Source organism: Halichoeres trimaculatus, unplaced genomic scaffold (genome assembly GCF_033239565.1).
Source record: "Halichoeres trimaculatus isolate MK-OKI-2021-1 unplaced genomic scaffold, fHalTri1.1 fHalTri1_scaffold_19, whole genome shotgun sequence".
Taxonomy (NCBI): domain Eukaryota; kingdom Metazoa; phylum Chordata; class Actinopteri; order Labriformes; family Labridae; genus Halichoeres; species Halichoeres trimaculatus.
In genome coordinates this window covers 9166680-9193149 of record NW_027437197.1, presented here as the reverse complement: position 1 = coordinate 9193149, position 26470 = coordinate 9166680, and the positions used below count along the sequence as shown (strand labels likewise).

The window sequence follows — 26470 nt, the reverse complement described above, 5'->3', positions numbered from 1 at the left end:
GCTTAGTTCTTGAAAACAGAAGTTAGGTTCATTGTTTCCTCTGATAATTATTTTTGAAATGTTAAGTGAATAATTCAATTTCCCAATAAGCAGTTGATAGTTATTGTGACTCAATTTCACCAAGTTCTTTAGTATTGAGTTTGTTGATATACATAATTAGTATCACATGCAAAATGATAAATCTTTATGATTGGGCCTATAATTTTTTACATGATACAACTGAAGGCTTCAGATGTGATATTCACCAAGAGTGGGGTTGTAAATCTGCCTTACCTAATTGTGATAGACACTGTGAGTACAGGCGCACTGCAAAGCAGAATCTGGCCAGAAGTTATGTGCAAATTTTCACCAAATTCTCATGAAATTTTGGGGGTAATTTCGAGAAATAAGAAAAAACTTTGTCTAATTATTACCTAAGTGTGATGAAATTTGCGGACCTTTGAAGTACAGTGTCACCATGTTGAACATTATGGGCTGTTAGTTATGCTGGCTGACAAAGATTAAAAGACAAAGATCCATTAGGTTGGTACAGTCCACTGTGTTTGGGCCTCTTGATGCACATAATGCTGCAGGAACATTGTGTGCATCAGTATATCTGAGCATTGTACCTTACATTATTGAATAAAAAAAATACTAATCAAAACTAAACTTTGCAGAAAAATGAAGATAACAACCTGAGCTGTTATAATTAGAAATGACTTGGGTACGTTAGAGAAAAAAGGAAATTAAGTAAAACCTAACCCATCCTTAAGTTAAGGAAGAGTAACATCACCCGAAGAGGAGCTACTTCTCAGTAAAGCATTTATTCTGATCACAAGTAAAGCTTACAACGCTGGTCCCTGAAAGAATGAGCCCTGATATCCGGGAGCAATACAACTTTATAACAAGCATTGCTACGCCTATCTGGAGGTTAAGTTAAACTTAACACCCGAGAGTAATTGGCAAAAAAAAAAAAAAAGCATGACTGACACCACTATCTCAACCCACAGCTGGTGTCATTTTTCAGAGAGATGTGCTATCAAAGTGTGTGTCAGTTGAATCAGAGCATGGAGCTAGGAGACTGGGTGGAAGTTTACACGGGGTCAAAGAGACCTCACAGACACAAGCTAGAGGCAGAAGCTATCCTTCTATCTGCCAGATAAACATACATCAACCCTGAACCTAGCATGTGACTAGATTAAAATGCAAAATTATGTCAATTATTATAAAAAATATATAACATGGTCACAGCTCACCTCTCCACCTGAGGTTTCAGTACTGAGCTCAGAGTCACCTGTCCATCACAGGCATCACCGGACATCAATTATTTATCGCAGTTGGTTAGCTGACTTTCAGTTTTATGCAGCAGTTTCAAATATCTGTTTTGATAAATATAAGATAAAAACCAATCTGCTGTTGGTAGTTTGAGTATGAATGCTTGCATATGAAATGTTTTCCATAAAAATGTTCAAAACAAAACACCCAGTGTTTTAAATAACCAAAAAAAGGAGGATGACAGATCATCTTTCTCATGTTCAACATATTGCAGATTTTTAAGAATTGTTATCAGCTACAAATGTGTCTTTTCAGCCATCACTGTGCAGCAGAGCCTCATTATTGTTAGATGCTGATCAAAGCGACCAAATGCAGCCTGTCAGCAAGGTTACACAAACAGACCTGCGGATCAAAAGCTCACTGGAGGAAAGGGTTTGAGGAAAATAAGTCTTTACAAGCTGCTGTCACAGTGAAAGTCACTGTTGTTGCATGGAGGATTGTTTTCCTTAATGCGAAAATAAGACTTTGACTCAAGACTAACAAGAATGATCAGAAATATGGGAGACTTTACTCAGCCAAGAATAGAACTGAGTTAACCATGACTCATCTTACAGATTTCAGATCTATTCTAATACTGTGAAAGCGCTCCATGAAACAAGTCAGTTTTTTACACCTGAATCAATATGTGAGCAGACTGTTGGCGTAACGTGCTTCTTAAAAAGGTGCATCATAAAGATTTCTGGCAGCTTATTCCTCTGCAGTGTTTACCAGGTGAGTACTAACTTACCATCATAGTTTAAAATGATAACCAATGAAAGAAATCAGAAGATGCAAAACCTTGAAATTCTATCCTAGGTGTATTTCTCTCACTGTGCTTCTTTTTTTTTTTTTTTTACGTCCATAACCTTTGGAAGAAGAGCCACGCTCATGTAAAATTCACTCAGCCTTGAGGCAGGACAGGTCTGTTGGTGTGTGTTTGAATCCACGCTGCCATGTGTTCTTACCTGGGAGACTGGATTCGTGGACATTTTGACACGTTGTTGAAACAGCACACTCAGTATGCGGTTCTGCTGCTCCAAGTCGAACACACGTGTCCGCAGCTTCACACACTCCTCTTTTAGGTCCTAGAAAGCCCCGGAGGAGAAAAACATCATCAAACAAGAGGGAGTGACAGGGAAGTGTCAGGCAAAGAGAAGTGTACGCACGAGATGCTGTTTTTACAGAAACAGGACACCATGCTGCGAGTTTTTAGCCGTAAGTTCATGACACAAATAAAGTCAAACTTAAAACTGGAGCTGAAGTTAGAAATGATATCTATTTCTTCATTTTGAAATTAATCAAACTCATGAACTAAGTCTGACTCTGGTAATGTCTGGAGACTATATCCTGTTAAAGAGTTAGAATTAAAGGTCCCATATTATGCAAAAATCACTTTATTAAGTATTTTAGTGAAATTTGTGGGTCTTTGGCTTTCCTCCCAGCCCACGAAATGTGATATTTAATGACAAAACCTGCACTTAGTGCTTGTGAATGTAAAATCCTGACCTAAAATGAGCTGTTCAGAATTGCCGGGATTTGCCGACGTCAGTGATTCCCTTTTTTGACCAATCAGGAGCAAGTCTGACCTTATTGGTCCACCGGAGCAGATACCCTCACCCCATCCCTTCCCGCCCACTCCTCTCCCCGCTGCTGTTCAGAATACTAAAGCTGAAGAGCTGCGCTGTTTTTGGCTGTAAACAGCCACATAGTTTCATGCTCAAGCTTCCCATCCCTGAAGAGGACAAGACTAAGTGGCTAGAGTTCATTTATCAAGGAAATGTGCCAGCTACACTCAGTAAAACTGTGCATGTGTGTGCTAGTCACTTCACGGCTGACTGCTTTTCCAACTTTGGACAGTACAACAGGGGGCTAGCGAATAGACTGGTCCTGAATCCAGGCGCATTACCAACCATCCTCCAACAAACCTGGGATCCTGGAAATGTGAGTATTTTAAATGCTGTGTGCTATGGAGCAGATGTAAGAGCTTTTCCTCAGTGTCCCCCCTGTCTCTGTGTTAGCTTCAGGATGCTAACTTTAGCTGCTGTTAGCCTGTTGTTTTAGCCTGTAATGTTACGGTAAACGAGCTTTGCTGTTTTCTAATCAATGTGCACTCGGAGCTCGTGGCATCGCTCTCAGTGACGCAGAAGAGCGGGGCAGTATCAGCGGTGGCTCATTTACATATGAAGGTCACACCCACTAAATCTGACTGTCTGAACAGAGGGGCTATGAGAGCCTGGAAACAATGCTGCTGTGCTTGATTTAACATTTCATGAAGACATCAATGATCCATATTGAACTGCAGAAAAGGAGCATAATATGGGACCTTTAAGTTCAAGAGTTACAAACCTTTTGTGTGAGAAGGGCCTGGACCACCTGGTTGGCCACCTTGAGGAGACATAAGAAGTAAAGAAAAAACACATGTTAAAGATGAATCCTGAGTCTGGTCAGTGTCTAAAAAATGCATTTCAGAACTTTTGTGAAGCTTTGAAATGCAGTGAGACTGTGAATGAAAGTGACTCCTTCCAAACACCATCAGAGAGAATCCAGGCGTGCGTTTAATGCAGGGAGGACAAATTGACTGCATGTTGCATCACAGTCAAATTTAGAGGAATCACACAGCAGCTGCCTGTTGTTATTATATCAAACTTTACGCTCAGATCACAAATACACCAAAATACTGACAAGGACATTTTTAGAGTCTTTTTGTGTAACTTCACAGAATATTTATCTTCTTTTTGTACCAGAGCAGCACTACCTGAATGCTGTCTGTGTCTCACTTCTATTTACAAAGTGGAAGCACACTTTATACCTTGACTCTGGAATAATAACTGTGTTTCTACTTCTGTCTGCAGCCAGATAATTTGTGACTGTAACTTTCATCTTTCTATCAAATCCACTCGCCTCAGCTCATTGAGACCATGACAAGAAGCCTTTCTGAATGCTTCCCACCACCAAGATTCATGTGCATAATAAGACTGAAAAGTAGGAGAGGAGAAATGAATCCCACTGCAGAAAGTCTGAAATTTTCTGTCCTCAACCATTATGTTAAATTCTCATGGGCAGCAATCTCCATAGTAACAAGCCCATTAGTGAAGGCTTCTAAAAAAGGGAAGTGGAGCGGACTCGCAGGCTGGAGAGAGATGAAGGGAAGGATGAGACGGAAAGACAATCAGAGTCGTCAGGGAGAGAAGAAGAAGAGGAACAGGTAGACGTGCTGCAGTCTGTCCTCCTGAGCGCTGACATTCAGCCCTCCAGCTCTTATCTCACATCGCCCAGAGCTCTGTTGTCTGTCTGCTTCAATTAGAGACGTTCCCTCCTCTAGCCTCTCCTCTGTGGACTTCACTAACTCGGAGTAATGGTCAGAGTGTGTATGAATGTGTGTGTGGCTAGGTCAAAGAAGCTAACATCTCATTCAGTCCTGTTATGTGTACAAATCAGAGGGAGCTTTCATAACTTTAAATTCAAAGGTGTCCTCTCTGTTAACAGTGAATGAGTCAATCAAAGCAATTTGCCTGTTTTTCTCCTGCTGATTATAAAAAGGTGAGTTCTCCAACTTGCAGGTTAGGCAGACAGTGCCTACATGTACCAGGGGTGCAATGGGAGAGATCAGCAAAGCCAAAATTACTTGCCATTGCTTTGACAGTGGACTCATGCTTGAATAAATTCAGAAACAGATTTAGATTGCAAAATGATTTCTTTTCAGTAATCCTGAATTCATATTCTGGGATTTAACTGCTTTGATTGTTGTCTAAGTTTTTGTTTGGCATGTGTTGCAAATAGGCCTACAAAAACTTAGAGGATTTAAAGTGCATTTCCCATGAGCACCATTACCCACTGGGGTAAATATCTGCAGCTTACCAAAGCGTGTACTTGTGTTTTTAATACTTTTATTTGTTGAGTCAACTTCTAGCAGGCTGTAGAGTAGTAAGCAAGGGTGCAGAATTGTGTATGGACTGTATGGAAAATGTGAAAATTAGATATAATAATTAAAAAAAAAAAACTCTGTGGCTGAGCTGTGAGTTTTTATATTAATATCAGGAGCAGGCAGACAACGTGTTTTTGTACACAGGGATTTTTGGTTGTAGTTCTGATTTAGTGATCCTTATTTAAGGGTTTTGTCTTGAGCAAATACATTTTTACTTTAGGAAACCTTTCATTAGAGCAGCATTTTTTTTTAATTGAGCCTGGTGGATTGTTTTGTTAACACCAAGTTATGCTCCTCAGTGCTTCAAAGCCAGCATAGTGGTAATATATGAGCTGTCAGTCTGCTTGTATTTTGTTGTTAATTCTATGTATAATGCAAAGTTTAATTCAGTTATTTGAAGTAAAGTTGAGACATAATCATAAAACAGCTTCTTCATCTGTCATGTCGTGTGGTGGTGTGCAAGGGGGGGACTGGTGTTGGTAATGTCCGCACCCATGTCAAAATCAAACCTACGCCACTGGTGGTAAGGATATAAATACTTTTGTAGCTATTCCAAATAATTATTTTACGAAATGTATCAGTAACAGAACTGTAAATTCTGGTTAATTACTGTGTGGGAACATTGTAACCACCTAAAGTTTCATTAATTATTACATGAACTAATACTAAAAGTATTAAGTAGTTAAGAGTCTCTGGACACTTACAAAATCAGTTGAAAACCCAAAGCTCATGAATGTGAGAAAATCTAGTTTTGAAAGAGCTCAGTTTGTTATTTAGGTCATTCCTCAAAATGTTTTAAGAACCATGTTCTCTTTTTGACTGACATCTGGTTCTAAAAAAAGTAGAGATGCACTGAGCCAACTTTTCTGGATCTGATACCGATACCTGAGTTTTGGTATCGACCGATACTGATCAGATACCAGTGTTAAATAATAACCTGCATGCCCTACTGTGGGATAAGACTGGTGTTGTTTTGGGTAAAAGGCAAAAAATTAGTATATGGAATTACTGAAGTTAATATTTATTCAAACTATGAAATTTTCAATGTTCACCATCAAAACAATTCTTTGCAATGTACTCAAGTTCTTTTCAAATATAAACTTTCATACCCTGTTGACTGGTAATGTAGTTAAAAACAAAGCAAGTGCATCAGAGGCAACAATTCAAATCAAGTAGCAAAGAGCGCTGGTTAAAAAAAAAAAAAAAAAGACATGGAGCTGTTTGCCTGGATTGGCACCATGGATCTCTTCCCACCAATACCAATCGAGCCTTGAGAGGCACCGATCCACTGCTAACTGATACCACTGATCGGTATCGGGGCATCCCTAAAAAAAAAAAGGCTGAAACCAAGTAAGAAGTGCTTCCCTGGAGTTTAACTCCTGGTGAGACAACTATCCTATCAATCCAATCTAATGCAGTTTCTTATTCCTTAAGACGGACAAAGAAAACATGGTAGCATGATATTTTCCTTCTGTCAATATGAAATTCACTGAATGTCACTGTTTGTGTGTGTAATCCAGAGTTAAAACAATATGCATTTTGAGTTGAGTACAGATCCTGATAACCTTAAATTAAACATAAAAATTGATGTTTTTCTAGCATCAAAGTTCATTGTGCAAATTCAGTGACTCTCAGGACATGATTGTTTTGCAAATATCAGTGGGTCAGGGACACTCACCTCATCCAGACAGCGTTCATACTGCTTCCTCTGATTGTCGTTTTCTATCGACAGAGCAGAGTTCTCCGCCTGCACAGACAAACACACAAAGAAAAGCCTCATGAACTTCACAGATTACCTTTGGTTTTATACCCCAAAGTCATATTCACATATGAAATAGCAGTAACTCTTGTGAAAAACCCACTGGTGTAATAGATTGTGATTTCTTAATGGTATTGTCTCTTCCTAGACACACGCACAGACAGATAGATGGATGACGAGGCCCTCCCCCTGCAGCGCTGTCGGACAAAGATGGCTCGTAATGAATGATGCTTTAAATTTCAGGCATCAGAACTCCACCCTGCAGCCCTCTACTGTGTCTGTCAGGCTCACTTGAGGTACTGTGGGTAATTCGATTACTGACGGAGGTTCTGCACTGCAGGGAACACAAACCATTCTGGGAACTCAGGAGGTGAGTTCCCACTGAAATGATTAATCCAGTAAATCTTAAAGGCTTGGCTACCTGAGATGGCATGTTTTCACTTAAGTGCTGCAAGCAACTCTTTGGCACAACAGGTTCACAGAAAGTCCCAGAAAAGATGATAATCAGAGGAGTGAGAGCAAGGTTCATGGAGAGTCATGAGAGTGAGGGGTCTCCAGCAAACTCTAAAAGCTGCATGATAACTTTATTGGATAAAACAGAAGAGCTTTGCCTCTTTATTACTGGAATGACTGAGTAACAGATCCACAATCTTGTTACTGTCCTAAACTACAGCTGCCTTTAAAAGCATTCAACCCCTAAGTACTAGAATCCTCATCAGGCATTTATTTTAAGTGTTGGAAAGCAAACTGAGGAAATAAAAACTTTAAATGGTGAAAATTTATCTCAATCTACAGCCAAACGTATCCACTGCAGTAATATAACCAGGTTTGATGACTTTTGGTCCTGAATGAAATTGATCCTAAAGCTGCTAACAACACAGCACACCAGCATCGATTGTTCTGACTCGGTCTTTCTGAGGGGAAATCTTTGGACAGTGTCTGAAAGGCCACAGATCAGCCTGAAGGCGTGTAGCTGCTGTGTGTAAAGGTCAGGGAGGTCCGAGTTATGAGTCTGAACTTTTTAAAACGTTTAAGCCAACAACTCTACATGCTGTGTGAGCTAACACTGGCTTTCATTCACTAGTGAGGACCACACCACAACAATATGCATCTAAATGTTTCATAAAAATGTATGCTGTGACTTATGAATATGATGCTATGTGTGAGGGGGTCCAGGGGAGATTTTGTGTGTTACGATGGTCCTGGATGGACCTTTGGGTGGACAAAGACATGGGAGAGAGGAGGGTTAATAAAGAGGAGCAAAGCAAGGGAGGAAGAAGTGTAGTTTAAAGAAAAAATTTGCTTGTCAACAAAAGTAGTATCTCTGATTAAGATCTAAAATTACAGAAATGTATGGACTGTTTTTGCATCTGCAAGATGCAAACATTTGGAGAAATGATCCTGAAAATAAAAATAAATCACTGGCAGGGTGGAAGTGTTTGTCAGAGTGTTTACCGCCATGCTTTCTCATCCTTGCTTTTGCACAGTTAACATGCTTGATCTGCAGCAAATGTGGCATCAATCAGCTTAACTGTAAACTTCCACTGAATATTACTTCTTGCTTGAGGAGTTCGGAGGAGTCAGTGAGTTCTCAGAGAGCACAGGAAGCTCAGTTTATTTTCATTATGGATGTATTCTCACTCTGATCAGAGAATCTTAGAGCAAATGTGCTCATTTTTCATGGTGTGAAATGAAACCAAGTGAGTTAAATGACTAGAAAGTAGTTTTCATCTGAATGGAAAGCCTTATAATTTTCTTTTAGCAATGTTGAGGTTTAATTACAAATGTGGATAAAATAAAGGCAGCCATGACGAGGCACAAAATACAGTCAGTCGCCCACCAGGGTCAACAAGGTAGACAGGAAAATGGATGTAATTTCAGATACTTTATTCAAAAAGATCCTCTCTGATGACATTGTGGGGTGTTCCAAACTATCTCCACAGAAAGTCATACAGAAAATCAGAGGGCACTGGAGCCAGTTATTACTGTGACCTGGTGACAGGGATTATATAAGGATGCATAAATCTGTTGTGTGCAGTCGTCACACACACCATGGGGTATACACTCACCAGCCACTTTATTAGGTACACCTTGCTGGTACCGGGTTGGACCCCCCCTTGCAATCAGAACTGATTTAATCCTTCGTGGCATAGATTCAACAAGGTCCTGGAAACATTCCTCAGAGAGTTTGGTCCATATTGACATGATAGCATCACACAGTTGCTGCAGATTTGTCGGCTGAACATCCATAATGAGAATCTCCCGTTCCACCACATCCCAAAGGTGCTCTATTGGATTGAGATCTGGGGACTGTGGAGGCCATTTAAGTACAGGGAACTCATTGTCATGTTGAAGAAACCAGTCTGAGATGATTCCAGCTTTATGACATGGAGCATTATCCTGCTGGAAGTAGCCATCAGACGATAGGTACACTGTGCTCATAAAGGGATGGACATGGTCAGCAACAATACTCAGGTAGGCTGTGGACTTTAAACCATGCTCAGTTGGTACTAAGGGGCCCAAAGTGAGCCAAGAAAATATCCCCCACACCATAACACCACCAGCAGCAGCCTGAACCGTTGATACAAGGCAGGATGGATCCATGCTTTCATGTTGTTGAGGCCAAATTTTGACCCTACCATCCGAATGTGGAGCAAAAATCCAGACTCATCAGACCAGGCAACGTTTTTCCAATGTTCTGTTGTCCAGTTTTGGTGTTGCTGCGTGAATTGTAGCCTCAGTTTCCTGTTCCGAGCTGACAGGAATGGCACACGTTGTGGTCTTCTGCTGCTGTAGCCCATCTGCCTCAAGGTTGGACGTGTTGTTCGTTCAGAGATGCTCTTCTGCAGACCTCCGTTGTAACGAGTGGTTGTTTGAGTTTCTGTTGCCTTTCTATCAGCTCCAACCAGTCTGGACATTCTCTTCTGACCTCTGGCATCAACAAGGCGTTTTGTCCCACAGAACTGCTGCTCACTGGATATTTCCTCTTTTGGGGACCAGTCTCTGTGAACCCCAGAGATGGTTGATGGTTAAAATCCCAGTAGATCAGCAGTTTCTGAAATACTCAGACCAGCCAGTCTGGCACCAACAACCATGTCATGTTCAGAGTCACTTAAATCACCTTTCTTCCTCATTCTGATGCTCGGTTTGAACTGCAGCAGATCGTCTTGACCATGTCTACATGTCTACATGCCTAAATGCATTGAGTTGCTGCAATGTGATTGGCTGATTAGAAATTTGCGTTGATGAGCAGTTGGACAGATGTGCTCAAAAAGCGGCCAGTGAGTGTGTATTATAGTATGATCTATACTAACACTCCATTGATAATCACCCAGTTTATTGTCTGTTCTGCATCTTACGCTCAGTTTTCTGAAGCAGCAAAAAGTGTTTCACGTCTCTCAGCCAGATTCTGAAGTTACAAGTAAGGTACTTGATTCTATCATGTCTGAGCAGATTTATGGATGTGTATTCTTTTTAGACATTGTACATTGTCTCATGATTGATATTATGCATTATGTCTTAAGGCAGCAGAAGGCACAGCATTAGGAAGAGCATTGAGATCAAAATGACTCCCTCAGACCCCTCAGCAGATGATAATTCCCAACACCTTTCAGCAGAAAGGTGTGACTGAACATTCACTGGAACACTGACTGCAAATGTTAACGACTCTGTCAGCGTTTTAATTATCACCACCTGGTGATATGAATAACTCCTTTGTCTTTTGCTGCCTTTTTCTTCACCCCCAGTGCTTCTCTTCAGGATGATGCGGTCTCATTTTCTCTAATAATCACAGAAGGATATGAGCATGACCAAACCCTGATTGTTCTTGTCTGTCATCTACATGCACCACTGGTACTTTTTAATGACATGGGACATTGTCTTTTTTTAAGACTGTAGTTAAGATGAGTTGATGCATTTGACCTTGACTGCTAATGTAAAAAAATATTACTGTTACTAACAAGTTTCATGATTCACTCTCCCTAGGGGAGCCATTATCTATCTTCACAATTCCTCCCTTTAATTACTTTTGTCCTAAATTTTCCCTTTTTGCTAAGTATTGCCAACAGCCTTTAGCTCATTCCAACACATCACACTGTCTGAAGTTCAACAAACAGCAGCCAAAGATACAGCCTGTAGCACAGGGGTGGCCAACTAGTCAGAGACCAAGAGCCACACACATCACACACGTACAGACACACTTCCTCTCACGCATAAACCAAATCACATAAAATGAAAAGTAATACATTTCCATCTGTCTATCTTGACAGCTATGAGCACATGAGCGATTGAGAGTATGTAGAGAAGAGAAACCGAAACTTAAATATCAATCTATTCACCCAAGTATTGATCAATACTGATCCCAACGTAGTACTTAAGATTGATCAGCACACCACTACTCATAACTTTATATATATATATATATATACATATATATCATTTTTTTTATGAATGGACTGAAGAGCCACACACTGAAAGGCAAAGAGCCACATGCAGCTCGCGAGCCACAGGTTGGCCACCCCTGCTGTAGCAGATATCTGCAAAATTCCCTAAGTAATGATTAAATTCAAAAACAGAAGGTCAGATTTGGTCCACAGGCTACAAAATGCTAACTCTATAATGCTAGAGACAGTAACAGCAAAACATCTTGTGTACATTCAAGTAGCAACATGCTCAGAGAAGTTGATGCATTTTTTTTTGTCTATTTTTCTAACTCATCCCCTGAGATGTGATACCTGAGCCATTAACAGAAAGTTGCACTCACCACATAGCAAATATCTCTGCATCCAATATAAAACATCAAAAATATGCATACAACAAAATCAAGAATTGTTTTACATAATTTTCAACCTCCATCCAATATCTCTTTTTACCCTTATTCTAATAGTTTACTTGACAACTGTTGAAATTATTACTTTTTTTAAATTCATTTTTCAAGGACTTCCAGACTTGTCTTGCATAACCAAAACACTCTTCAGCTGTCAATGCTTGAACTCTATAACTGTCTCTATAGCTTGTGTTTCTTGTCTTTACTGTCACACTAGGAACAAAAGCTTACATCCCTTATGAGAGCGTTGTATAACAAGTGAAACAAAAGTTAATTCTTTAAATTAACAGCTTGGTTTGCTGCGTACAGTGTGATGCATCTAATCAAACAAAACCTCAATCAGATGTTTCATGGATAAAAGAGAAGGACACAGAGAGCAGACAGAGTGGTAGGGAAATGGGAGCAGTAGAGAAAGGGTGGGGGTAAGAAGTGGACCGTACAGCTCTTCTTACCTCCAGGGCTCGGAGTCGCTCGAGCAGAGGATTGCTGTCCTTTGAATCTTCCTCTGACCCTCCGCCAGCCTCGGGCGAGGAAGCAGCCATCTCTGCTGCTGTGGCTGTGGGACCCTCCAGACTATCCTGCTGCTTCCACATCTCCTCCAGGAGTTTATCCTGGAACAAAGAAGGCACAGATCAGAGATGAATGCCTCGAAGTCACAAAGAAATGAAGAATAAGTTCCTCATATCACAGTGGGACTCAGATTAATAGGAAAAAGAAATTTGATAACCAGCTGAGAATACTAGTGCCGTTGAAATAATACCTCCATTTTCCTTCAGGTCCTTTCCTATTAACTTCGAAACAAATGACCCATGAAATATGATAGCGGGTATGCTTCATCCAATCAAAAAATTTGCAGATTTTGCAAATTAGAGACACTTTTCACTCCAAGCTTTATTCACTGATCTGTAAGGTGGCTGCATAAGCTGCTGTTTTCAGTCAAAGGTGGGTCCAACAACCTTAATTTAAGCATTTTAACCCCACCTAAATTAGTTTATATTGTCAAACATCATTTACTTCAGCTGAGGCGGTAATGTCATCATTCTTTAACTACAATGTTCTTACTCCTTGAGGGAAAAAATAATCCTACAAACATTTCATTTAGAAAAGTCTCTGTACTTGTTAATAAGTGCTTGAAATATGTGTTTACAAAACTGGAAACCCTTGTGTATGTTGATGCAATATGAGAAACTGCTTAAATGTTTCATAAAGGGCATGCAGACACATTTTATTTATCCGAACACTGATGCAGGTTTACCTTTATCTTTGTCCTCTAAGTAAGGAAAAGTCAGACAACTCACATTGTTGTGGCTGAAACTTTAATGCAGCAGCAGCAAAACACTTTTTGTGTTTGGCATCCAGGCTCTGACCTCATCACTCCTTACAGATTTATTTCACATGCAGGAATTTGAGGAGCAACAAGTCAATATTTTAAACCCCCCTAATCAGAGCCTGCAGGTGGATGCTTAGGGGGTGGTGGAGCCAAAAGTTAGAGAGCAGTACTCATGCAGAGAGGGGGACTGGAAATCTGTCAACTTGCTTATAAGGAGTGAACATTTGCCAGGTGACTGTGAGGATGGTGCATGTCAAAGGCATCTCTTTACATAGGGACTGTATGTAGAGAAGGCTCATATACACTGCTGTAAAGTTTTAGAAGTTTACTTACCTTGTAGGCTTTCATGAGGTCCAGTGGGTCCACTTTAGGCCCCTCCAGGGAGTCCTGGCTCTGTAGAAGGGTTCGCACCGTCTCCTCCATGCTGTGATCAGGAACAAAACAGGAAAACTGGTCAGAAGATGTGGAAATAAGTGCAAAACAGACAGATAACTGCTTTAACAAATGAAAGCAGTCTTTTTGCCACTAGGGGGCAGCAGCAAGAACAATGTGTACATTTTTATCACCTAATAAATTTGCAAAAAAACTCCAGTTGGTAATTTCTGGCTCCTCAGATACACAACAAGCTTTCATCCAACATTCTGCTTCTACCGCTTGATGAATAATGGTCAAATATTCACACTTTCTGAAGCGCTCACTGCAAAAAAACTAACATCTTATCAAGTGTTTTTGTTTTATTTTAGGTAAAAATTCTTTGATTATACTCAATATGAGCCACATTTGATCAGTCCAGAAAAATGTCTTGTTTCAAGGTGTTTAAAGACAAAATTGAGGCCTGAATCGCTTAGAACAAGTTTTTTAAAAATCTGCCGATCGAAAAAGAAAATTTGCTTGAAAGTTTGCTTGAAACTAGAATACAAGTAACTTTTCGCTTGTTCCATTGGCAGATTTTTTTTTTAACTTGTTGCAAGCAATTCAAACCTCATTTTTGTCTTCAAATAATTTGAAATAAGACATTTTTCTGGAGGTGAATGTGGCTCATATTAAGTCTGAAAACACTTGATAGATTTCATTTTTTTGCAGTGCTCCTTTTTCTTTTTCTTGCATCCATTACTTTTTAAAAAAAATCTGAGATATTTTGCTCTTTAGTCTCTGAATAATTGGCTCCATCTAATGACCAGTCTCTTAACATTAATTTATTGGTGAGTTAATGTATGTTTCGTCGAAACTAAACTTGTCCTTCATCAAGATCCACATTAATAAGGCTTCAAAACATCCAAAGTACTAAAGCTGGCAGTGTTAACGTCTCTCATTGTAACAGCATATTGTCCATCACTGTGATTTTGTTATTGTTTTCCCTCGAGCTGTGTACGCTTGATGGACACTGACCGTGTTCCTCATAATACTGTATGCAGTGACATTTTGCCCTGTCACTTCCAGAGCAGCTTTTACCCCAGTTTGACGCATGGGGCACAGCCATTAGCACAAGCTGCTGACTGCAAGCACATCATTGGCATTCCTGCCTCAAGTCACCGCTATTGACCTGAAACAAACCCGGATTCAATGAAATCAGTGGATGAGAGGGTGGTGGGAGGGAGATAGCTGCTCTGAAGTTTGTTTTAAAGGTTATAAAAAGCAAAGTGAGGCCTTAAAATGAGTAAATGTGTGGTGTAGAAGACGGGAAACACGTGTGTTGATCCATGTAGGGATCAGGTATAAGCAGACACTAAATACAGTCTAAGACGATCTATCACCAAATCTCACCTGGCCTTTCTAACCAACAATCACCCGTGTTTTAATTCCACACAAGGGGAAAACAATCATAACAAGTAAAACTGTAAAAAAGAAAATAATTTCTCACAAAGACTACGTCTAGAAAACATTCTGCATCTTAAATTTCAAAGCATCTGAGCCTCAACACCACTCTGTGCAACTGATGCAATAACAAGAGATCATCTTCACAAAATAGCTTCTGCTCCTTCAGGGTTTCAGCTCCTCAGGTTTACTCCTCTTGATCTCACACAGATCCACCTGCTCCCACTAAGAATTCACGTTATTCTCAGAAATATTTCATTCATTGCTTCCACTTTTCCCCACTCAGTCATCACTCACCCCATGCTGCTTTCCTACTGATTCTCCCCAGTGCTGGTCATTTAAACAAGGCAAACCACCGGGGTCCTCTGCATCCTCAGCTCAGCGCTAGTCATCGCTCTGTTTCTGTGATTGGCTGATGGAAAATGGGTCTGTTGGTCTCCCTGTGGACCGTGTGGGACATAATGTGCAGCTGAGTGCTCTCAAAAAGGGGGAAAACAAGTTCCCACCCTGTCTGGCTTCACTCTAACAAGGCCTCGTACTCTCCATCCCAGTCTCATGACTGGAGTTTGGCAGGAGAAACGTCTGCGGTCCAATTGTTCTTCTGTGTTCAGCTTCTTTTCAGATGAGCTGCTGAATGAATTTTTGTTTGGCTCCATCTCAACTATTGAGAAGAAGGATTTGTCTAAAAGTTGCTGGCTACAATGAAAAAACTCACGAGGGAGAGATTTAAACTGCTTTTAAAGACTTGAGTAAGACTCCTTTTAGGAAACTCACTTGGCTGTGTAAAACTGGTTTGTTTCAGTTTATGAACCTGAAATCAACACAACAGCTTGATGCTACAACATCCCACAGAAAAGACACCAACAGTCTTCTTGCTTACATCAAACAACATCCCTGGTAAATCAATGAGATGGTCTTGTTTGCACCAAGCTGAATATCTCACTGAAGCTTCACCTTCATCTTATCTTTATCCTTTAAATTGATCCTCCAGTGATACTAACTGGTGTCCCAGTGTGTGAGTTCATACTGCGTTAGGGCGTAAGGGAAGAGGTTAACACACAGAGGGGATTTGCACATGAAAAGTCAGACAAATACGCACAGTGCCGTTCCCCTGCCTGCTCTGACCGCTCACAATAATCGCACCTCACCTCTGTAATAGCACCGTTACTGCCTCTGCAGCCTTCATGCACGACTTTGTTCCACAATCACGCCTCCGTGACATTTAACTCTTTCCCCGCCAGACTGTTAACACTAAGTTGCTAGCCAGCGCCAGCCTTTTTGATCATTCCATCGAATTTTTAAAGGCCTATTAAAAATGTTGTGTAAGAGGTATGTGAACACTGAATACATCATCAGAAAGGACAGACTTTCATCTTTTAAACACAAAAAACTATTTTATTCCATCTCCATTCATTCTTGAGTAATCAACATTTGAACATTGGTAGTTTTTCTGAAAAAACGTCATTCTGAACAAAAAAACAGAGAAACAGCATTTTTATCGAAGTCATTCTTTAGGAAAATAAAACTGATTAGTTATTTACATTTTTGACTCTTTCTTATTTAAAAACAGTTACACTGTATTCAAAATGATAAAATATAACAGTAATAGTAACAATAATAATAATAATAATCAGTTTGAATATATCTCAAAATTCACAAACTTTCTCACAAACTTACGCAAACTTTACACAAAACATCTCGTGCTTTCTTATCAACTTTACATATTTACAAAAATAAAAATAATATAGTTATAATAAATATACAAATAAATAGTAATTCACAATTTATCTACCTATCCATTTAATCTTTTTATAAACATTTTCACATTGCTCATTTGAACGAATACAGATAATAAAGACGAATTGCACAAAATGTCAATAATATGAATAACTGATTGGTTGAGAGCTCCTTTCGAGAAACTGAATGAATACGAGGTGCTGTGCAAACTCTGCAAGGTACGGCTTCGGGGGTTGTTTAGGCATTATAATGTGCCTTCGAATGGTACACGGTGTAGCATTCACCAGGATGTAAAGGGACACCACAGCCTTTGCAATGGAAAGAGGTCTCTTTTCGCAACCCCTTTCGTGCACAAACCCTGCATCTTCTGGTTGGATGCTGCTTTTTAGGTGTTGGCAGGATGGGGACAAGTGGATGGGCTGCAAAACTGGCATCTAATCTCTTCCTGGGGTCAGCATTGTATGGGGCTCTTGGGGTCTTCTGAGGGGCATCCCTAACTTCTTCAGCTTCCCTTTCCTGACCGCTCTGTCTTGCAAGTTCTGGGCTGGTCCATGATTTTACAACACTCTGGATGAATGTCAGCAGAGTGCTGCATTTGCCATGAGGGGTTTTGGCTTTGTAAAGCACAAAAGCATTGAACAGGCTGATTTCAAATAAATATGTCACAAATTTTTTGGACCACTTGTGAGATTTTCTGGTGAAGGGGTAGTAAGTAATATTCTGATCTAATTTGTCGACTCCGTTCATCGCATTGTTATACTCAACGACACAAGCTGGTTTTTGTTTCTGGACCTTTTCTCTGTGGCCTCTCTGCCACACCAGGATGTTCTCCATTCGGTTTTCATGAAATGTGGTGACCATTTTCACTGGTTTTTTGTCTCGCCAAGCTAGGACCATGACTTTTTTTTTGTGGCGCACAACTGGTGTTCCCCCCCTCCTGAGGTCTGCATTTCCAAGCTCACGAATGACTGATGGCTCCCCTCTGTTCTTTCTAAGTGTGCCACAGACATGGGTATTCAGGTCAAGAAGGCGCTCACACAGGGCAACAGAGTTGTAATAGTTGTCCATGAACAACCTGTAGCCATGGCCTGCTAAGTGGTCAAGGAGAGAGACAACTGTGTCTCCTAGCGGGGCACTTTCTCCACAGTAGGGTTTGACATTAAAGCAGTACCCTGTCTCTGAGTCACAAAGAATGTACGACTTGATACCATATTTTACAGGTTTTTGGGGGTTGTACACCTTGAAAGCCAGGCGTCCACGCCACAGAAGAACTCCCTCATCAATGCAAATGTTTTTGTTTGGTTGATACATTTCTTTGAATTTAGATATAAAGTGATCTAACACAGGGCGGACTTTGTACAGCTTGTCATTATTGTTGGCTGACCTGGACTCGTTATCATTGAAGTGAAGAAATCTCCAAATAATTTCAAATCTGTTGCGAGACATGGACTTGCTGAAGTAAGGGGTAGCTAAAACTTCATCTGTTGACCAGTACATTTCAAGGTCAGGCTTACGAATGATACCAGTGAGAAAAAATAGCCCCAGGAAGGTTTTCATTTCTGGCACTGTAACTGGTTTCCACGCATGAATTCGGGCATGTGGTGAGGTATTAGTTTCGGCTTGAATACACTGATTTGCATACAGATTGGTCTGATCAACAATGTCCTGTACAAGTTCATCAGAAATGAACAACTCTGCAAAATCAACTGGTTGCTCTGAATCAAGAGCAGCAGCTGCATTGACAGGCCCAGGGTTCAGAGTGAAGGGAATATGTAATGGTTGCCAGTCCTTTTCAAGCCACTCACGATCAGGTCCAGGAACTGCAGTAGGATGGTGGTCCGGAGCCCTTTGTTGCTGACTGGCTGCACCACGCCCTGGTGTTTGACCACCTTGTCTTCCTTGCTGCTGTTTTTGATCTGTAAATATTCATATGAACATATATTGATTTATCTTTTGATTTATATTTTTATCTATCTATCTATCTATCTATCTATCTATCTATCTATCTATCTATCTATCTATCTGTGTATGAATCTATCTATCTATCTATATGTGTATGAATCTATCTATCTATCTATCTATCTATCTATCTATCTATCTATCTATCTATCTGTGTATGAATCTATCTATCTATCTATCTATCTATCTATCTATCTATCTATCTATCTATCTATCAATATGTGTATGAATCTATCTATGTAGCTATCTGTCTGTCTGTCTGTCTGTCTATCTATTATGCACTATTTTTTTATCTATTTGTGTGTTTGTCTGTGGATGGATGAATTTATGTATTTATCAGTCTATCCATATATGGATGCACTTATTTATTTATTTATTTACTTATTTTTATAAGAGCCAAATAAAACAATGTCTCACCACTTGCACCTCTGGTATTTGAGAGCGGAGAACGAGATCTCCATCTCGGATCCCTCCACTCTGTGTCCAAAGTGTCGCGATCTGAGCTACCACTGTCTTCCAAATACCGCAGAGGTGCTCTTCTTCTTGTCTCACGTCCGGTTGTATGTCTCCACCTGGTACGGCCCCGAACACCTGTGTCCTTGGCGTCTCCACAGCCTCCCCCTCTCTCTCCCTCCGCGGACTCTCCGCCGTCTCCCCCATCTCCTCCTCTCTTACTTTCCGCGGACTCTCCGCCGTCTCCCCCATCTCCTCCTCTCTTACTTTCCGCGGACTCTCCGCCGTCTCCCCCATCTCCTCCTCTCCTACTCTCCGCGGACTCTCTGTTGTCTCCCCCATCTCCTCCTCTCTTACTTTCCGCGGACTCTCCGCAGTCTCCCCCATCTCCTCCTCTCTTACTTTCCGCGGACTCTCCGCCGTCTCCCCCATCTCCTCCTCTCTTACTCTCCGCGGACTCTCTGTTGTCTCCCCCATCTCCTCCTCTCTTACTTTCCGCGGACTCTCTGTCGTCTCTCCCATCTTCGTTTCTCTCATTTTCCTCAGTCTTTCCTCCGTCTCCACTTTCACTTTCTACATCACTGGCACTTGAACTTTCTTCGGACAAATCAAATGTTGAATCGTCCGAGTCTGAGTCTAAAAGTACCTCCAACACTTCCGAAACAGTGTATCTTTTCCGCGAAGACGGCATATTCGAAGCGCGCTGATCCTTCGTAGTGTCAATGCCGCGAAACACATTAAGGATTATAACTTTGTTGCAACTCTGTTTCCCGGGTCAGCAGCTTCTTCTTTATTTGTTTTGTGTACCTAGGGATGCATGGTAATTCACAAGATGCGCAACAGCGCCCCTCTCAATATGATGGTGAAAACAGGAATTGACGGAAAATCTCGTGAATGGCGGGTAAGCGTTGTGGCGCGAATGACGGAATATCTCGTCAAAGGCGGGGAAAGAGTTAAATTAAAGATGAGAGGTCAGGAAGGCGTCAAAAATCACACCTCTAACTGGCAAGCAGAAAAGGGCCTGTAACTCAGTCTTACATAAACCTGCATGCTGTAAGAGTGGATGCTCAGAGCAGCTGCTTTCACCAAGAAGACTGAGGCTTGAGTTTTGTGTAGGAGCAAAACTCTGCATATTTTTTTCCTTATTTTTTTCCCCTTAACTTCTTCCCTTCTGTCCTTAGTGTTGATACTTTTTCTGTGTGTATTCTCTAAAATCTGAGGGTTATTTCAGTTCATGGTGTTGCCTTTCAGCTGAATTTGACCAAAAGGACTCTGTGCTGTATTTAACATGAGCAGACAAAGTGATGTGTGCTCTCTGTGTATGTAGAGATGAATGTGCAGCCATGCATACGTCTGCTGTCTGTAGAGGAGATTGCTTCAGTGACTTGGCATGGATACTTGTCTTAGATGGAAATGACCCTGTTCTTCAGACCACAGGGGGTTTTCTGCTGCTCTCTGACATTTCGCTGTGGGCCACACTTTTCAAATCAGGATCGTGAGTTTATGCACGACAATGAATGAAAGAACGGCCTAGATTCCTTTACATATAGTAATGCAGCATCTTTACATACATCAATGAGCAGAGCATAGGCTGTGTTTCTGTCCTATTTTGACTCAATATTGGCTGGAATGGGAACACAGGGCAGATAGACAACATTCCTTGATTCAGAGAGAGGCTTTCAGACCACATTAGAGGAAAAACAAGCAAAATTCATTAAACTAATTGTTTTGGTAACACTTAACTTTAGAGGTCCGCAAATTTCATGGCACTTGGGTAAAAATTAGACAAAGTTTTTTCTTATTTCTTTGAAATTACCACAGAAATTTCATGAGAATTTGGTGAAAATTAGCACATAACTTCGGGCCAGATACTGTTTAGCACAAATAGCTAACTATTAACTTCTTGTGGGGAAAATTAATTATTCACTTAACATTTCAGAGGAAATAATGAACCTAACTTCTTTATTCAAGAACTAAGCAGCTATTTATCATCTGCTTCTCTGGAAATAGCAGATAGCACACTGGGATACTTTTAAAAACATTTTGTGTTGGGTTGTGATTTAATTTTAAGTAAATTATTTGCTAACCATCACCTTCTTACCTTGCAATTTAGAGTTAATTTTAAAGAAACTGGGGAAAAAAATAGTAACTTACCAATCGTGACTTGCGACAATAAATTTGGACATTATTTTAAAGAAGTTATGTGCATAAGAAAAAAATATGTCATTAAGACATTGGATGTCTTCGATGTTGATAAGAAAAAAAAGTCTAATTATTACCTAAGTGTGATGAAATTAGCAGACTTCTAAGGTTAAGTGTTACCATTGTTTTTTTTTTCAGAGCGTTTCAAAGTAGTTATTGATTTATGTAACTAAATCAAAGATCTTAATGTGGGAAATATAAACAAAATGAAGTGGATTTCAAGTTTTTCTCTGAACATTGTTTCCTAATTAAAATCTGAGACACACAGCACCCTCCAAAGATTCACAAGAACCACTTAGGGGTCTTCAGAGACTCCAGCTTAAAAGAAATGCCAGCAGAAAACGAGGATCTGAACAATGACAGTGAGGGTTTGTCTTTAAACGCTGCTTTGTATGAGTTGCTCTGTGCAGCTGGGTAACTACAAACCAATTAATTTGAAGTAAGCATGAACAACAGCTGAGTCCTTGTAGGGATATAACCTTATGCCCTGAGTAGCTTCATTTTTGTGAGTGGAAGCTTCAAACAATAGCTTAAAGTATGGCTACTTTAAAAACTTTTTTTAGATAAAGTTTCTGCTCCACAGCTGACTGACCCATCACTTTGTGCTAACCACTTGGAAAGATAAAAAACCCCTCTAATTTCTAATTTCCCTTAATATTGGGCAGCGGTCCAGATATCTTCTGCATGACAGGAGTGAATTAATTCACAGTCACATATCATCAGGGTAATCTCACAGCCCACTGAGCAAATGCAGATGGGATCGAACTCGGATCATGAGGGGCCGTCAGCTGCCTAACAGTTGGCTGGACATAATGCTTGGTTATTATTTCCCTTTATAGCACGCTGGGCTGAAGATCAATAAAGTGGCAACACATTAGTGGTCCCTCCGCAGGAGGTTGACTCTTCCTATCAAGTTAAAGTGTCGGCTACTTCGATAAAACCGTGCAGACTTTTTTCTCTCTTAAAGACAGTCTCCCTTTTGAAGAGGGCTCTTAAGTTAATGAAAATGTTGAAAGTCACCACAGAGGCCCAACAGTTCATCACATCTGGTGTTTGGCCTGTGATGGATGTGTGTTTGTTGGTGCTCTGCAGGGTTTGGTCATCAAATTGTGGCTGCTGGCTTTACTCCAACAATAGATATCAGATATAAGCTGATGTGAAAGTGAGGAAACTTTTTGGAGCTCAAAGAAAATACCCCACATCATCTTAGTGAGCCATGGTGTTGGTGATTGTAAGGGGTACAAAAGTATTTTACAAATAAAAAAAAACAGGAAGAAAAAGTAGTTTGGCTTTTACAATGCTTAAAATGCATTAAATGCTTACATTTTCCATAAAAGTCATCTAAAGAAATGGCCGAATCTGTTTGTAAATCGTTTATGAATTTTGGACATAAACTTGTTATGAGATTTTTAAAGTGAAGTTGGTAAATTGAAGTAGCAGGCTACAAAGTTCATGCCTTTCCAACTCCCAGCAAAAAAAGATTTATTTTCACATGTAGTTGCGATAAAATTTATTGATATTTAAACAGCTCTGGAGCCACAAAGTCTTTGCACTGTTCTTTTTTCTGCAATGCTTCTCCCAAACCGTGTAAACAAACCTTGATGTGCAAGATGGATAAAGTACTCCTTAATCTCTATCAGTGTTTGCATTCTAATATCCACTGTCAGTCAGGCTCTGGTGGAGTGTGTAACTGTCTCTTTCAGCAGCTTGGTGCCGTTGTGGTGAAGGGGTTACCTGGAGAAGTGCTGCTGCAGTGTAACCATCTGCCGCCCTCCCTGCTGAGACGTCTCCCGCTCCTTTCTCTCCTCGCCCAGATGCTGTTTCTTCTCCAGCTGGGGATTATTATTGTGGATCAGCTTTGGTGGCGTAGCTGCAGGCGAGAGAAGTAAACACAGTTAGTTTGTTGTTAATCTTGCATTTTATAATCCCACTGAAGATTTCAAAGATACAGTACATCTGTTTATCTGTCCTACCTCCATTTTTAAGGACACTTTTTCCACTTTGTTTACTTGTTTGGACCATAATGCATCCTCTCCTCAACTCTGCTCTCTGCACCCCACACACTGTAGTTTTGGATTATCGTCCACATGTGTGTTTTCCCTTAAGCTGACAGGTTGTGAGTTAACAATCTCTCTCCTTGTGACATTTAGGGAGAGCCTTTGGGTAAGCTGTCGTTTTGAAACCAAATACCTGTAAATTTTAAAACCTGGCAGATGCCCTCATGCTGTTATGGTGGCAAGAGTTCAGAGGCTGTTAATGTTTCAATAAGTGCATTACCTTTTGACTCGTCCTGTGGGTGTTTACCTGTCTGGACGTTACTAAGCTGAGAAGGGAAATGTTTTCTGGCTGCAGTCGGTTTTGGTTCTTCAACTGGTCTCACTTTTTAGCATAATATTTAGTATAAACAACACTCATTTGGTAAAAAGTTTCATGGATCTAGATTCGCTGAAAAAGGACAAAAGTCCATCTGCTCAGTTTGTAAAGTTACTTTATGAACTTTTTTTTGCTTAGTGGTTGTAAATTGAGACATCAGGGCCACACACAGGATAAACGAGGATAAACAAATGATTCATTAAGACAATGAGCCACAGTCAAGTGTCATTTCTTTTAAGATCAAGACAAGATATTGAATAGATGTAGTGAAAGAATAATCCTCTGAGTCAGAGGTGGATTTCTTACCCAGTTTGTCTAAGTTTGACAGAATGGTCACAACTCTAACAGCAGCTCTCAACATATACCAATTAAAATATTAGACCTTTCGGTCTTTTGATTTAAAAAAGGTAAACATCACCACACAAATAGGATTCATCTTTTTTAGGGAGGAAATTATGTGGAACACCACACAATGGAAACTGTGAATCAGCACTGCCATCTAGTGGTGTCTATAGTTTAGTACCATTGGTACCATTGTGAGGCACTCGCATGTGGAACTACTTCGGAATTTAAACAAAATTCAGATAATGAAAGTTCATTCAAGGTCTTGGAGAAATTCACATTTTCTGTCTAACCTCATTTAGGTCTTTATGCTTTTGCTTTTTTAATATAAACTCTCATCTATTAAAAATCATCTGATAAAAATTAGGGATGGGAATTGATAAGATTTTGACAGTACCCATGCCCTTTTCGATTCTGCTTATCGATCTGATTCCTTATCAATTTCTGTTGCGAATTTTCTTGGTACAAAAAGTAGCTTTACAGGTTTTCTGTGTCAACAACATTCAATTGAGTTTATACTGTAGGTGAATAAAATGTAATTGGTCCTGAGTCTGGATATTTCTGGGCATAATTATACAGAAACAGGTAAAAAATTGCGCACAACGTGACATTGATGTACTGTGTTGTAATATATTAATAACTCAAGTAGGCCATCTTGTGTCTCAAAGTGGTTATAGCAATGGTTTAAGTTGTTTGGAAGCTTTCCCTAGTTGTGAAGTCATATACGTTAGCATCAAGCTTGCACTATTTTGTTATTTTGGTAAATAAGGTAATTTATACCATTTCGAATGTACTGAATATAAATCTCCTGAGAGTAATGTACATTTCTTTATGAAGTCAGTTCTCCAGTAAAACTTCAAGATGAAAATCCTAAATCAGAGTTTTATTTGGAAACGTTATCTAACTGCCAAGCTAAGATAGCTGCAGCAGACTAGTCGACGTAAGGCCTGGCGGCTCTGGCACAATGTAAAGAATTGATAAGGGAATCGTTAAGCACAAAGGCTAATGATATCGATGGATTGAAACATTTCTTATCGATTCTCAACAGGAACTGGTTTTCGATTCCCATCCCTAATAAAAATAGATAATCTCTAAATAGTAATACTGAAATATGGCATTTGCTTGTGTTTTACTAAGTCCAAAGTCAATGCAGCCATCTACCAGGACATTTTATGATGTTTTATGAAGATTCTGATTTCCTTTTGCATCAGGACTTTAGTATTCCCACATTGCCAAAATCAGAGTTATTTTTTAGAATATATATCTAACCCCTCTGTTATCACAATTCAAGGCAAGACAATGGAAAATGACACTATACAGCGTTATGATATCCTAAAATCTTAGGTTTTGAAAGATGTCTCAATGACCAGCCATTTTTATTTTGTCTCCAAACACCAGACAAAGATTTTATTGTAGTTATTAGTGCACCCCTCTCTGAGCACCTTAAAGATTTGTTTCATTTAACATTTTAGTTTTAGAATTGAACCGGGGGTGATCTCTGAGCAGAATGTCCCATAGCTCACACAACAAACAGGCACAGAAATCATTCCATTCTTAATTATTACTATGACATTGTTGTACTAAAAAGTGTGATAAAGCTCTGGACCCGATGGCTTTGTTGTGTATAATCTCATGCTAAAGAGACAAACCTGCCTTGACTTTTACCAAATGCAATCATTATGTTTCAGCTCAGAGCACAGTCACAGCTCCCTTTCCATTTCTATTTTAAACTATTGAACAAGCTGTTTCTCAATATCTGGCCAGTAGATGGAGGTGTTAGTTCATTTTCCTCACCCTGCATTAATCACCTGTCTCACAGAAAAAAAAATCCTGTTTATTTTTGTCAGCTCTCATTGCAGCCACACTGTGATACAGAAAGAGAAGAGAGGAAACAGCAGAAGATGTCGTAGCCTGCAGCCATGTTACACATCAGATTAATGCTGCTGCTTTAGTCTGCTGAGTCACATGATACACCGGAGTGAGTCATGTGACCTTCATGGGGCCGCAAACAAACAACAATCATCCATTTAGGAAGGGAATTTTGTCATTATACAAAACATAATGATCATCTCTGTGGGAGACTGTGTCAGCGAATCTGAGCTGAGAAATCTGAAACCTCAATCATTATCTCTGATGAATAGTTGGTGAATTTAAGGTTCTGTTTCTCCTTTTTTTAAAAAACAAAAACAAAAAAAAACATGTTATTTCTGTGAATCCCTGCAAATAAACTTTCATAGCTTTTTGTGATAAAGTTTAAACTGTGTTGTTTTGTGTTGTGAGCCATCATCTCAGTCAAACAGCAGATCTGACATTTAGACACAAACCTTTATTACAGATCAGCCTTGTCGACTTCCTCTTTTGAATGCTCAAAATACAAAGAACTGCACATAAAACATGCTCTATTGTTGATGCACTGCTGTATCAGTGCACTGAAACTGAAAGGTCACCATTCTGTCA

General features: G+C 40.0%; 1 protein-coding gene across 1 annotated transcript in view; it reads right to left on the bottom strand.

Moving 5' to 3' along the window:
• Positions 1 to 24222, bottom strand: part of LOC141808645 (nck-associated protein 5-like) — a 50240-nt gene extending 26018 nt beyond the window's left edge. Inside the window, exons 1-7 of the mRNA XM_074695317.1 lie at positions 24195 to 24222; positions 23033 to 23168; positions 13466 to 13556; positions 12255 to 12413; positions 6897 to 6965; positions 3640 to 3678; positions 2259 to 2378 (exon numbers count right to left, since the gene is read on the bottom strand). Coding sequence (XP_074551418.1) covers positions 2259 to 2378; positions 3640 to 3678; positions 6897 to 6965; positions 12255 to 12413; positions 13466 to 13556; positions 23033 to 23168; positions 24195 to 24222 — 642 coding nt within the window. The remainder of the gene's footprint in view (positions 1 to 2258; positions 2379 to 3639; positions 3679 to 6896; positions 6966 to 12254; positions 12414 to 13465; positions 13557 to 23032; positions 23169 to 24194) is intronic.
• Between the last annotated feature and the right edge of the window lie 2248 nt (positions 24223 to 26470).